The sequence below is a fragment of the Eumetopias jubatus genome, unplaced genomic scaffold (genome assembly GCF_037043125.1).
Source record: "Eumetopias jubatus isolate StellerSeaLion01/CBP00866 unplaced genomic scaffold, mEumJub1_p1.0 scaffold_1, whole genome shotgun sequence".
Taxonomy (NCBI): Eukaryota; Metazoa; Chordata; class Mammalia; order Carnivora; family Otariidae; genus Eumetopias; species Eumetopias jubatus.
Window position 1 is genome coordinate 11,815,488 of NW_028274807.1, and position 13,407 is coordinate 11,828,894.

The 13,407-nt window shown below is 45.6% G+C and overlaps 1 protein-coding gene across 1 annotated transcript in view; it reads right to left on the reverse strand.

The window, feature by feature from the left end:
* Positions 1 to 13,407, reverse strand: part of MRPS6 (mitochondrial ribosomal protein S6) — a 65,410-nt gene that overhangs the window by 5,639 nt on the left and 46,364 nt on the right. The window contains exon 2 of the mRNA XM_028114053.2: positions 9,804 to 9,943. Coding sequence (XP_027969854.1) covers positions 9,804 to 9,943 — 140 coding nt within the window. The remainder of the gene's footprint in view (positions 1 to 9,803; positions 9,944 to 13,407) is intronic.

Below are 13,407 nucleotides of genomic sequence, written 5' to 3' on the forward strand. Positions count from 1 at the left end.
GTTAGAGACAGGAACAAGTGGAGGGAATGATCACAGGACACAGGAGGGAAATTGGGGGGTGACCAATTTATTTATTATCTTGAGTGTAGTGATTTCACAGGTGTATATCCATGTGTCAAACCTTATTAAAGTGTATGCTTCATGTGCAGTTTATTGTGTTGTTAACTGTACCTCTATAAAGCTGTTGATTTAATAATGGTGCATAAAGAGCTGAATGGGCAGGACTTGGTGAATGATTTGATATGGATGATGGTGATGAGGGAGCAATTACAGATAATGAAGACTCCCAGAGTTTCTCAAGAAATAAAATAAAAATGGTGCCAACTGGGGCACCTGGGTGGCTTGGTCAGTTAAGTGTCCAAATCTTTGATTTTGGCTCAGGTCATGATCTCAGGGTCGTGGGATCGAGCTCCGTGTCCGGCTTGGCACTCAGCAGAGGAGTCTACTTGGGGATTCTCTCTCTCTCCCTCATCCTTCTGGCCCTTCCCCATTCGTACTCTAAGATAAATTAATTAATCTTTTTAAAAAAAATGGCGTAGGGGCGCCTGGATGTCTCAGTTGGTTAAGCATCTGCCTTAGGCTCAGGTCATGGTCCCAGGATCCTGGAATCAAGCCCCACGTCGGGCTCCCTGCTCTTCGGGGAGTCTGCTTCTCCCTCTGCCCCTCCCCCTGCTCCTTCTCTCTCTAATATACAAATAAAATCTTTTTTAAAAAATGGTGTAAACTCCCATCATCAGGCAAACTTCTTGAGGAAGTAACCTGTATGTCTGCTCACTGATGAGATTACCATTTGGGCTTACTCTGAAAATTACACACCAAATGGCCAAATTTTCCAAGGCACAATTCCATTTGTTTATTTATACTTCATATAAAAGGGACTAGGTTTGCAATCACCCAACTTAAGAACTGCCCATTTGTTCAAATTTAATTATTGATTACTTACCCTGAGCAAGGCTCTACAATAGAGCCTAAAAAGTCAGTGTGATCAATCTTAAATTACCTTCTCTTTGCCAGTCCCCAGCCCTTTATCTAACTACCCCCAGCCTGCAATAACTATGGCCGCCTGGTGGCCAGGGCAGGGAACTCTCTCACCCAGCATAGCCCCAGCGTCGCTTTCTTCCCATTCTATTCATTTGTTCTTTCATTCCGTATTCATCAAAGTGTCCTTCCAAACTACCAGTGACAAGTTATGACCTCCACCCTCTGTTTACCAACATTCCCACCATACTTGATTCTATAGCTCCTTCCTCTTAGCTTGCCCTTTGTCTAGTTTCCCTAAAATAGTCTTCCTCTTCTATTACACTTAAAGCCTGAGGCAGTGTGCTGGTGAAATGCCATGTATTACACACAGGGTAACATGCGGGAACGTGCTTAGCATGGGCCTGACATGCTCTGGGTGCTCAATAACCCAGGCAATCACCAATGCCTGTCCTGGAAGTATTCCAAGTACGCCCCTCCCTCCAGAAAGTCCACAGGGGTCTCCTGCTCTCCAGTAAAGCCTGCCCTAGCAGTCAAGTACTCAAGTTATTCAATAGCCTATCTGGGGTTCGGCAACCATTGTTCCGTTTTCCATTCAACTGTACCAGAGGCATTTTTGTGGGCTAGCCTGGGTGTCTAAACATGTTTTTAAGAGAAAGTGGGTGTGCAGTTGCCAACTGCCCACAAATCAACTCGCACGCAGTCTTCCTAAACAACACTGTCTACACAATGGCACTCACCAAATCATCCGAAGAAAGACACTCAAAGTTTTTGGGTACCATTTTGTGATAAGGGTAAAAAGAATACCCAAGGATGGAAGCTAGATGCCAGATACTATCAGAAACCTCTTATTTCAGGAATTAAAAGTAAAGTGTCTTATATAGATAGAACTTTCTAGTTTTCAAAGTGCTTTCACATCTTTTAAACAGCTGCTGAGGAAGAAGCTGAACAGGAAGTGGACGCGCCACTCCATGTGGCAATTCAGAAAAGTGGAAGAAGAGAAATGGTGCTGCGTGTTGTTTCGGTCCAGGAGCCCTCTCCTAGCAACACTGCTGCTCTAGGAGTTTATGAAGTGCTCCTCCTACACACTGCCTCCTTTAAAGTTTTATAACCATTAAGTCATTAGCTCAAGGTCACTCAGTTACTAAGTGACCACGGCCAGGACTCTAACAAAGCAGGTCTTTTGACTCCGGGATAGAAGCCACACATAGCTTTGGGACCAATGGGTTACAGAATCACAGAATGTAAGTGGTGGAGAGGGCCGTGAAGACAGTGCAGTCCAAGCCCTTCGTGTTGCTTATGAGGGAACCGGGGAACTGCTACAGATCACAGAGTAAAAGGCAGGTTCCAGGCTGCAGACCCCACAGTTCCCCACTGTGTCAACCACATCTCTTGGTATCTGCAGACAGCATTCTAGAGGTTTCTCAAGGATAAGAAGAAGTCCTACCTAGAAAAAGGCCTGGATGTCCTAAGATTAGGCTGTAACTTGGCTTCTGGAAGATCCCTGTTACTATAAAAACGCTTCCAGCCTTTACCTTTTACCCAGTGTGCCTTCCCTCCACCATTCATGACACTCCCTTTAGCAACCAAACCTAATCAAGAGCATGGCCAAAATGCAAATAGGTTTGTGCCCACAATTACAGCTGTGACAGTCATTTCACACTTATCACCCTGCCGATCTGTGCCTAGGGCTCATGTGGGCAAAGGCTGCTTCTACTCCCATGCTCCTTATTATACCATGGAAATTTCCACAAAAATGAAACACTAACAAAATAGAGAAGAGGGCAAGTAGCTTCAGAGATGGGTAGATCCTACTGTATTCACCACTCCTGGTTGAAAGCTGAAGCTCTTAACCCTCCCACTTTCCTCCTAGGGCATTAAGTGGTCTCTGCCCACCATGAGGGAACCAAGCAGAAATTGAGGACAAACTCAATCTCCGTCCACCTTAGTGGCCCAAGCACATAGGTCAATAGTCCATTACGGCTTTCCCGTACAGAAAAGACCATGACCAATTCCTGGGTGCCGCCAGTGTGTGTGTATATATATATATATATATATATATATATATATATATATTTTTTTTTTTTTTTTTCTTCCCCAGATAAGTGGACAAACTTAACTGGTCAGTGAACATCTATTATGGGCAGACCTCAAAGAGAGGCTAAAAAGGAGGTACATATGGCCTCGACCTCCCAGAACATTTAGTCCAGCTGGAGAGAGTGGTCACAGGGCTACTGTGCCGGCAGAAACCCAGGCTCCCACTATTTAGACAAGTCCCCCAGTCCTGCAGGAGACTGTGGAAATGACAGTGATGGACATCCGACTTCCAGCTGCTGGGCTTTTCTAACTGCAGAAGGATGACCTGAGGAATGACACTGACATGAGAGCGTACAGAGTGCAGTCCTGCCCTTCCATTTTCGCGCCTGAAGAAAGTGAGGCCTACAAACAGTCTACTTCGAGTAGTGGGTTGGGCAGCTCCTGACGCCTGTAAGGATCCCTTTCCTGTGACCACACAGGTCCATAACAGATCTATACAAATGGGAGTCAGGTTGAAAAAAATGACCTTGAACTCCCCTGATCTCGACTCCTTACATCCTGAAGGCTGCCTTATCTCCTGAAGGAGAAGCCATTCTGAAATCCAGAGGAGCGGCTGTTCAAGGGAAGGGGGCAAAAGAGGAATGTCCCGGTGTCTCCAGAGGAATCCGAGAGCCTTCCGCCCCACCATCAGCCTGGCCCTAAGAGGGGAGGAGCGAGAGGATTCAATAACCACAATTAAATATCAATCCTCACGTCCACCCTAACCAAGCTAGGCAGAACCAAAAACAAGACCAAAGTCGTAACACATGTGGACTCTTTCTTATCTGCTTCCTCACAATTTAAGCTGGAATAGTTGAGAATTATGACTACAATTGCATGTGCCTTGACGTATTTCAAAGCTGGCTTTTCAAAAAGGAAAAAAAAAAGTTCTCTAGTTTTCCATTCCCCAATCAACCATTAAATCAGTAAATGGACAAATCGTTTTGGAAAACCCAGTTTAGCCAGCTACAGTCTAATTAGATCATACATTCCCAGCCCCTTCAACCCTGTGCCGCTCAGTGGCACTGTGAAGTGGTCGTGTATGTCAGGTGGCCAGGGCTGATGTCAGTGTCACCCCTGCCTTAAACACAAAGCCCAGCAGTGTTTACATTTAAAGGTGTGGTTACCCACGTGTGGTTCTAATTATAGAATCACAATGCATCTACAAGGCAGAAATCAGCTTTACCCAAGCCTCTCTCTCTCCTACGGAAGAGCACCTAACATTTATGCAGCACCAACTCTGCTGAGGCGGAAGCAGAGAGATGGCGGATACCAGGCAAGGACAGAAAGTACAAACAGCTTCGATACACGAATGCAGCTCTTACTGCAGAGTCCAGTGCTCAAAAGGCGGAGGGAACTATTTCACAGGTAGAACCTGCCCATGTGGTATTCAAGCTGACTACTTAGGACACTCAACACTCCAAATCTCTCCACTACCATGACTGAAACCCCGGGGATCTGAGAAGCCCCAGAGAATGGCTTCCCCAGGACAGACAGCCCAGCCCTGGAAAACGAGGCCACCAGCCACGCTGCCCCCACAGCACTGGCCTGCCAAGGGAACCAGCAGCTCCCACTAGCCTTTCGCTCCTCCTCTCTGCGGTCCTACCCCTAGGCTCACCCAGTCGCCTTCTGCCTAAGCTGTCACCACCCCCCCTGCCTGCCCCCAGGTTGTGGAGGGAAGATGTGTGTGTCTTCCTGCGGTGCTCCTACACTTCAAGGTCGTTATTTGTTGTTTATTTCACTTTTGTCTTAACCTTGTTCTTTACAAGTTTCCTGTAAAAGCGCCTGCCTGAATTTGAGTTATATTCTTTGTTTCTGTTTCTCTCAGACACAGTCGCACACTCACAGCCTCCCCTTCCCCCTAGCAGACAAGTGGAAATTTCCACTGAAGCACTCGGTGGCTCCCGGTGGGTGGGGGGTGGAGGAGGGGGATGGGAGGGATTTGAAACCATGGAGCATCTTCAAGCCTTTCGGAGGCTCCGAAACAGATCCATCTGAATGCCAGTTTCTAGACTGTTTCAGTTAAACCTTGCTGGATTCAGGCTTCACTGAGACAGTGAATTCTTCACCTTAAAACCAAGGAACCCTCTGCATGGAAAAGCCCTATTCTTTTTATATCTGTTGTGTCTCATACATTTTTAAAACCACTAAACCTAGTGCAGAATCCTTACAAATCTTGAGATGCTGCCCCTAAAAAAGAAACCTCCAAGGCCACAGCAGTTCTGCCTTGAAACCCAGTTGTGGAGCACCTTCACACAAAAATGGGGCCAGGATGCTGGCCTGGACTTAATGCTGGCAGGAAAGCACAAGAACATGGAAATGTTAGCTAACAGGAAAACTACAGAGAAGAATCAATCTCCTCTAGAGAGGGTGCCAGCTCTCTTGGAGTAAGCTGCAGACACATTTGGGGAGCGAGTCAGTAAAATTCCACTGATTCACCACAGAGCCGGTTATTTTTATCATTCTGCTTACCCGTAAATAGAAGGGCATCTTATATGTAGGCCAGCAGATCTTATAAGCACCTATTCACATTTTAATACAGATGAGAACGAAGAAAGAAGGGACAAAACAGGCAAGAAAAACCTCCCTCACCACGTCAGAGTTCCTTTACACACGCCTTCTGGAGTAAGTCCTATCTCACTGCAGTAAAATCAGACCTGGTAAGAACGGTCAAAGCCCATCGGGGGCATCCTTTTCCAAACAAGCACCAGCCCACCACTGAAATATGGACCACAGTCTGTTCTACAGTTCTCTCTCCTCCACCAAAAGCCTGCTCAGTCTCAGTCCAGCCCCATCTAGTGGAAAGACAGCCTTACACTGGTGTGTGCAGCCCTGGCGTCTGACACCGGAATGCTTCTAGCAGCCGGTGCCTGATACCACAACTCAGAAAATGCCTGACCCTTTTTAGCAACCCCACCACTGCTCCCCTCTGCATATGTCACATCACCACCTTTTAGACTCTGAGGAATTCAGTAAGAATCTTCTACACCAACCTTCCCATGCTCAGAGTTGATAAAGGTGAGCATCTGAAGGTACTAAGTAGAGAAATTCTGTGGGCCCCCAGGAGACCAAAGCAAATCCAGAGCTGAGAATGCATCTCAGAACTTGTAAGACCTACCCCCAGCTGCCTCCTCAACTCTGAGTCAGGCTCCAATCGTTTCCAGACACTGCTGGAGACAACAGGTGGTGAGTAAGGCCAGAGCCTCCATCTAGAAATCTGGTCCAGAAGACCCAAACTTCCCAACCACCCCAACATGGCCCAAAGAGCAACAGGGGCATCTGGTTAACTCCTTCCTGGTCTAATTCACATCACCTGGGGGACAACTTGACTAATATTTGGAATACAACAAGCGTACTTGATTTTTTGGCATATCTTGGTCATAGACTTGATATAATAATAAATACCAGGTGCTGCCTCCTCCCCTGGGGAGACCCCCAGGTAACCTGAGGCAGCAGTATGTCTCTTACCTATGAGCTTTGCTACCCACACATCTTTCTTTTGGGCCCATCTGGCACGTGTGCACCAGCGGTAGGGATTTGGGGGAAGGAGGCGAGGATGGAGAATGACAGAGACAATCACCCAAAAGATGGGAAGTAACTGTAGCAGAGACTGGTTGCCAGCCAGGCCAGGTGAACACTGCTGTGCTAGGCCCCCACCCTTGTATCTCTTTGGCTGGTGCCTAGGTTAGCAATGTGCAGGCAAGTCCCTGATTCAGCTGAAAACTCCCCGTGATCAGGAACCACAACAATCACAAGAACCATCCCGAGACCTAGGAATACCACCAGGATATACATTTCCTCCCATAAAATGTAAGAGAAACAAACACATAATTCCAACAGTACCACAATGTGATGTGGATTCTCGGAGGGCATCTAGGCTCACTCGTTAGCCAGCTAAAAGAACTCGCTCTCACATACCAACCTCAGGATTCAAACCAGCGCCTCACCAAAATTAGAGATACATGCCGTGCCTCCAGGGATGTTCCAAGAGTTAAAAACTTTCAAACGCTAAGTTCGTAACAAACAAGTCCACTATTTCTTCTTAATCACTTGGTCAAATTGAGCCTTTCCAGCACCCAGCACATAATCCTGGCACATAATCTACTTAATACATGTTTGTAACACCCTATGTGGCTATGTGCAACGCACACATGGACCTTACCAAATGAACAAAAAGCCTGGTACAAACATCACTGGGGGTAGTGACCCGAGGCGAGGACTGGTGGAAGTCAAGAGAGTATCAGACTATCCTTAAGTTCCACACTACAGACATATGACACACCACTCAAGTTTAAATCTTTACCCCGGTAACTCCAAAATACATTAGCCCCTCATCTCCACTTTTACCAAAAGTCACTGTGAAGAGTATTAATGAGTGTTACAAAAATAAAAGGTAATAGTCAAATAAAGTTGATAAATGAAGGCAACTTACTGCAGGGCTTCTCACCATTATTACACTCACGTACGCTGCGCATCTCTAGAAGGGATCCCACACCTAAATGCTTGCACTCTCCCTCCCTCACTCTCTCTCTCTCTCACACACACACACACCATTTTTTGGTGGAGCATAACTGTATAACTAGTATTTCAGAGACCACACTTTGGAAAACACTACCTTAAACAAATAAATACAAGACACTGATTAGTACCAGAAAAACAAGCTTAAACCATGAACCTCCCCAACTGGGAGGGAGGTTCTGTGTCTATATACGATACACACATATATTACACTCTACAAATGTTGCTCCTCCTTTGCTGAGGAGTCTGAGAGTAACAGAACCAGAGATAAAATCATTAAATGTAAATGAACGAAGTGACAGCAAGAGTCCTTGGTGGGGCACATGCACCTTGTCAGGAATCCGGAACGTGGGGCTAAGTCAGCAGTTCAGGCTTAGTTCCAGGGGAGTTCTTCCAGGATCTGAATTTACTCCATCCACAAAAGAAAAACAGCAACACCCAACCCCAGCACTGCACACAGAGGCCTGACAACTAAGGAGTTAATACAGCGGTTCTCAAAGTGTGGTCCTCGGACAGCAGGATCAGCAATACCCAAGCACTTGTGAGAAGTGCAAATTCTAGAATGCTGGTCACACCAACCCTCAACAAATTCTACTTGGAAAGGGGACAGAAGAAAGCACTCCTAGTGCACATCCCTGAAAGCACATGAATGAGGGAACAGGCTTCCCTCCCTGTTCAGTGCTTTCCAACCGAGAACCTGGCTAACAACCCTTAGCTGAATTTTATACGCTCCTCTCTAAACAAAAAGGCAAAAGGACTCATAGCCTTGCTGTTAAAATGAAACCCCTTTGTGGTTAAGTTAAAAAAAAAATGTTACACACACAATCTCCATCCCTCTCTGTTACGACTGTGGCAGAGGAATCGCCACTATGCATTTCATGTTGCCTAGCAACGCCGCGGGCACTCTCTTCAGAGGTGTTCTCAAGAAGCTGAACACCAGCACAAAACAAGGTGAAGCAATCAAAAGATGAAATGTGCAGTATGTGCCGCACCTCGGCAGAGGCTTAAATGCAGGAAGAACGCCTCAGTGTGAGGCGTGACCGCACGCAGGCCTCTCCCGCGGGCAGCACTGGCGCAAGACCCCAGCTCCGCCTGGGTGAAAGCGGCACCATCCACGCTCTGCACTGTCCGGAGAGCACACCGAGAGATGACCTCATCTGATCCCCACGACAACGTGGGTGGGAGGATGGCCACCTGAGTTCAGTATCCAAAGAAGCAGGAATCGGAGCAGCTAAAGACTGGGTGAAGGCCACGCTGCTGGCAAGTACCGGAAGGAGAATGGAGTCTTCAACACCCGGACTTTCCCACTACTAAAAACTCATTTCCATCTTCTCTATCACTACTACTTCTAGGAAACTCAACAGTATCAGAAGATTTCTCCTCCAAACCAGAAATCATGAGGGTAAAAATAATATCACCGGGGGTCAGAGAAGCTTCAGATCAACTCAACAAGCAAACTGGTATCAAAGAATTTCTACAGGGATAGTTATTACCACAGAGTCAAATCTTCAATATGTTTGAGGAAAGTGCTATATACTTTTGTGAGAAAAAATTTCGTAACAGAGGATTGTGATTATTGTCTGGAGTACATAAAACCATTTCTCTATTGTGGGTCAGGTGCTGGTTACACAACATTACTCAAAGTACCTTTTGCTTGTTACCTGCAACCCACATTATTTACAAAGGATGCACTGAGTATGTGAACAGCACATTGCTCACTGAGGCATTTTAAAGGCAAAGCTGAAGAAATGTCAAGGGAAAACTGTGCTTAGGTTGACAAGAAAAGTTTCCCGCAGGACACCTGGGTGGCTCAGTTGGTTGAGCGACTGACTGCCTTCAGCTCAGGTCATGATCCTGGAGTCCCAGGATCGAGTCCTGCATTAGGTTCCCCGCTCAGCAGGGAGCCTGCCTCACCCTCTGACCTCCCCCCTCTCGTGCTCTCTCAAATAAATAAATAAAATCTTTAAAAAAAAAAAAAAGAAGTTTCCTGCAATCAAAAGCTTACACACCTGTTGCTCCTCACATGACTTGTTTTTGTACTCTGATTATGGTTTATTATGGGCCAGCTTTACTGGAGCCCATTTAAATCACACCACCGCTAGAGTATGTACCCACACACCACCTGGCGCAACAGAGATCTACTGAGAAATTAAAATCGTTTCTAAGATGAACTAAACAGTATTCTTTACAGCCTATCAAAGACATTTCTCGAGGTTCATGAAGAAACTTACCCTCCTCTACTGTGCCGCTGACTGTGGGCGGAAATCTTATAAGGCAGTGTTCGGTCACCCAGATTCTCCAAGTTCCTCACTATCGCCCCTCTGTCCATCAGGGCTTCTACCGTACGTTTCAAGGCAGCAGCAGTCTCTGGCTGTTTTTTTGTTTTCATTTTTAAAGAGAAGAAAAAAACATATCAGAATCAATATAAGAACTAGAACAATTAAGTCTGGTCAGTTCCAATCATAACAGCTCTATTGGCAGGGGAAAAAAGCAACAGAAACTGTCTAGCTAACTTAAAATTTAAAGAGAGAGACATTTAGTGTAAGGATACGAGATAGCTCACAGATACGAAGGACAATCTGAAGAACCAGGCCTCGGAGCGTTCAGGAACCAGAGCAGCTGCAGGGATCTGGGAAGCAGGAACTAAGAAATGGCTTCTTCAGAGCACCTTGGCCAGGATGAATCCACGCCAATCACTGTCAGTCCTTGTATCCCATGACTCAAAATCCAAATTCCAGGGGAAGAGCATCCCATCCTCTTGGCAGGACACTTGGACTGACCATCCCACCAGAACCATGGCCAGTGGGAAAAGGGGTTGTGCCCAAAGAAAAATAGGGAAATTATAACCAAAAGGGGGAAAGGAAGAGTAAGACCCAAGCTCTGCTCTCTTGGAGCTTACAATCTAATAAAGGAGTTAACATAAAAAGCCACCTCAGAAGACCAGAGGGCAGGACAAAGGAAGTGACACAGAGACCGGAGAGCTTGTGAAGGAAGGCACATTCAGTTGGGAAAATGAATGCATTAAAGAAAAGTTTATCTGAGAGGAGCCCTGAAGAGTGACAAAGGGAGATGCAAAGAACCGATGAAACAAGCTCTGAGTAAAGGAACAAAGGCAAGAAAGTATGAGTGCACCGAGGAAACGACGAGGAGGAGTTCCACTGGGTCATGATCCGGACACAGGAGGGCTGAGAGGTAAAAGGCTGGGTGCAAGCACATAAATACTAAGTACCTGCTAAGAAAACAAAATTCAAACAGTATAAAATCCCACCACCCAGAGATCAGACTTTAAACACTCTGGTGAACTTCTTTCCAGATCTCTCTCTTTACATATGTATATACAAAAGAACTCCGGAAGCGAAGATATTTTACAGGGTAAACCTGAGAAGATGCAGCTAAGGTAACGTGGAGAATGAGAACGAGGCAGAGATGTGGCAAAGGAGGGGCCCCAAAATATGGAGGCTGGGAAAATGGTATTGTTACTAACAGCTACAGGGAAATCTGCAGAAGCTGGTCGGGAACAATAAAAAGATGAATTTGCCATGCTGAGTTGGAGTTGCCCACAGCTCCTCAAGGCTGACCTCTCAGGATGTAAAGCTTAAGCTCAAAATAACAGGGCGGATTAGAATTACCCATTTAAGAATCACCTGCACAGGAGGGCTGTCTGAAGCCCAGGAATAGGGACAATTGTGGAGGGAGGGTGCAAGGGGAGAAGAGAGCAACAGAACCTTAGGGAACACAACCATGTGGGGGCTGACAAGGGAACCTGAAGTCAGAGAAGCAAACAGAAAAGGTAGTCAAGCAGTACAAGGAAAATCAGGCCCACCTTGTCACAGAAACCCGGGGAAGACGCAGACTCCAGAATGACAGGGTAGAGGATGAAAAAGCAAATGCCACAGTATGGGGGCTGTATGGGTCACACAGCAGGATGGGGCTAGAAGCTAGACGGCCACTCTCCGTGGTAGAGGCGTGACAGCAATGGAGGGAAAGAAAAAGCACGAGAGCCTGAGGGGCAAACAAGTTTGAGCAGAATGTCTTAGGAGGCAGAGAACGCGAACAGGTTAGTAGTTAAAGGGGAATGAATCAGTCAAGAGGACAAAATGTAAGATGTTTTAAATAACAACAATGGCAAGTCTGATTTATTGTGTAACTGCTGTGAGCCCACTACTGGTCTAGTGTTTTATTGTTATATATTTAATCTTCACTGGGGGAAAAAAAAAGAGCAAAGAAGGTTTACCGATTTGGAAATTGGGGCCTCTGAGAGATGCCAGGACTCTGAGAGGACATGGCAGCTAGTAAATGGAAGAGCCTGGTGCAAGGGAAGTAACACTGGCGGAAAAAATCGGGGGACAGGCAGAGGATGCCACAGGACACCTCGGCAAGGAAAAGGGACAGTTCTCCTCAAAGACATAACTGAAGGGATGCAGGCAAAGAGATCACCAAGTGCAGGAGTGAACTTAAGGCTACCTTCCGGTGGCTCATTTCCGATCAAGTGAAAAGAATAATGGAGATTCATTTTAAGTGTGCACTCCAGTAACCAAAGAAAATCCACCATTCCTATAAATTTTCTTTCTGACCCGAATTCTGTTAAAATGCTGTGAATGCACTAAGTATTAGTTTAAGGTTGAGAAATAAAATTTTTACTTTCATCTCACACTGCAGCTCATTAGGGATTTTTTAAATTCCTACTGAAAATTGTACTTATGTATTTAACCAGCTTTATGAGAAAACAGACATTTCCTACCTACAATAAAAACAGGGGCCCAAATCACTTCACATTAACACTAACCAGGTAAAAAGTCTATGGCAATTTCTCCTTACAGTTTTATACAAACGTATTTTTGTAGAGTTCTAATCAACATGGAACTAAATTCTTCTCACATTTCATTAATTCACAGACACTTCCATATTTCTGCAGAAGCCTCACTAGTAACAGCAGGGTAATATTTCATTTCATTAACAATGTCATTTTTTGACCTGGTGTTGTACCAATTAACTTATGATAAGGCAGACAAATAGTTTTTCCAAATAAAGATGAGGGTAAGGTTTTTTAAAAACCCAAACTTTGATGGATTACAGTCTTCTGATTAGTTACCCAAATCATAAATTTTAATTTCAGTTTTTTTTGTTTTTTGTTCTTAAAAGATTTTATTTATTTGACAGAGAGAGACACAGCAAGAGAGGGAACACAAGCAGGGGGAGTGGGAGAGGGAGAAGCAGGCTCCCTGCAGAGCAGGGAGCCCGATGCAGGGCTCGATCCCAGGCCCCTAGGATCATGACCTGAGCCGAAGGCAGACGCCCAACGACTGAGCCATCCAGGCGCCCCTAATTTCAGTTTTGCCTGATTAAAAAGGAGCATCTCAGTAACTCCTTGTCTTGTTTAAATTCCAATTGAAGTGCTTACAGTATGAAACATGGAGCAACTCCCTCTGAAGAGCTTCTGAAATAAAAAATTTTCTTCTGTCCAAAAAAAGGGTAAAGCTACCTAACAAGAATGTAACTCTAGGAAAATATCAATACATTTTGTTTGACTTTAGTATGTCAAGGTCAAATTGTAGACTGCTGCAATGGCCACATTCATTTCATGGTAATTTCACAGAACCCAAAAGTTTTAAAATAAAGATGTGGAGGAGCAAAAATATTTCTTGTTGGGGCATCTGGGGCTGCCACGTTGGGGCTCAGTTGGTTAAGTGTCTGCCTTCGACTCAGGTCATCATCTTAGGGTCCTGGGATAGAGCCCCCCCATGTCGAGCTCCCTGCCCAGTGGGGAGTCTGCTTCTCCCTCTCTCCCTCTGCCCCTCCCTTTGCTTGTGTGCACTCTCTCTCTCTCTCTCAGAT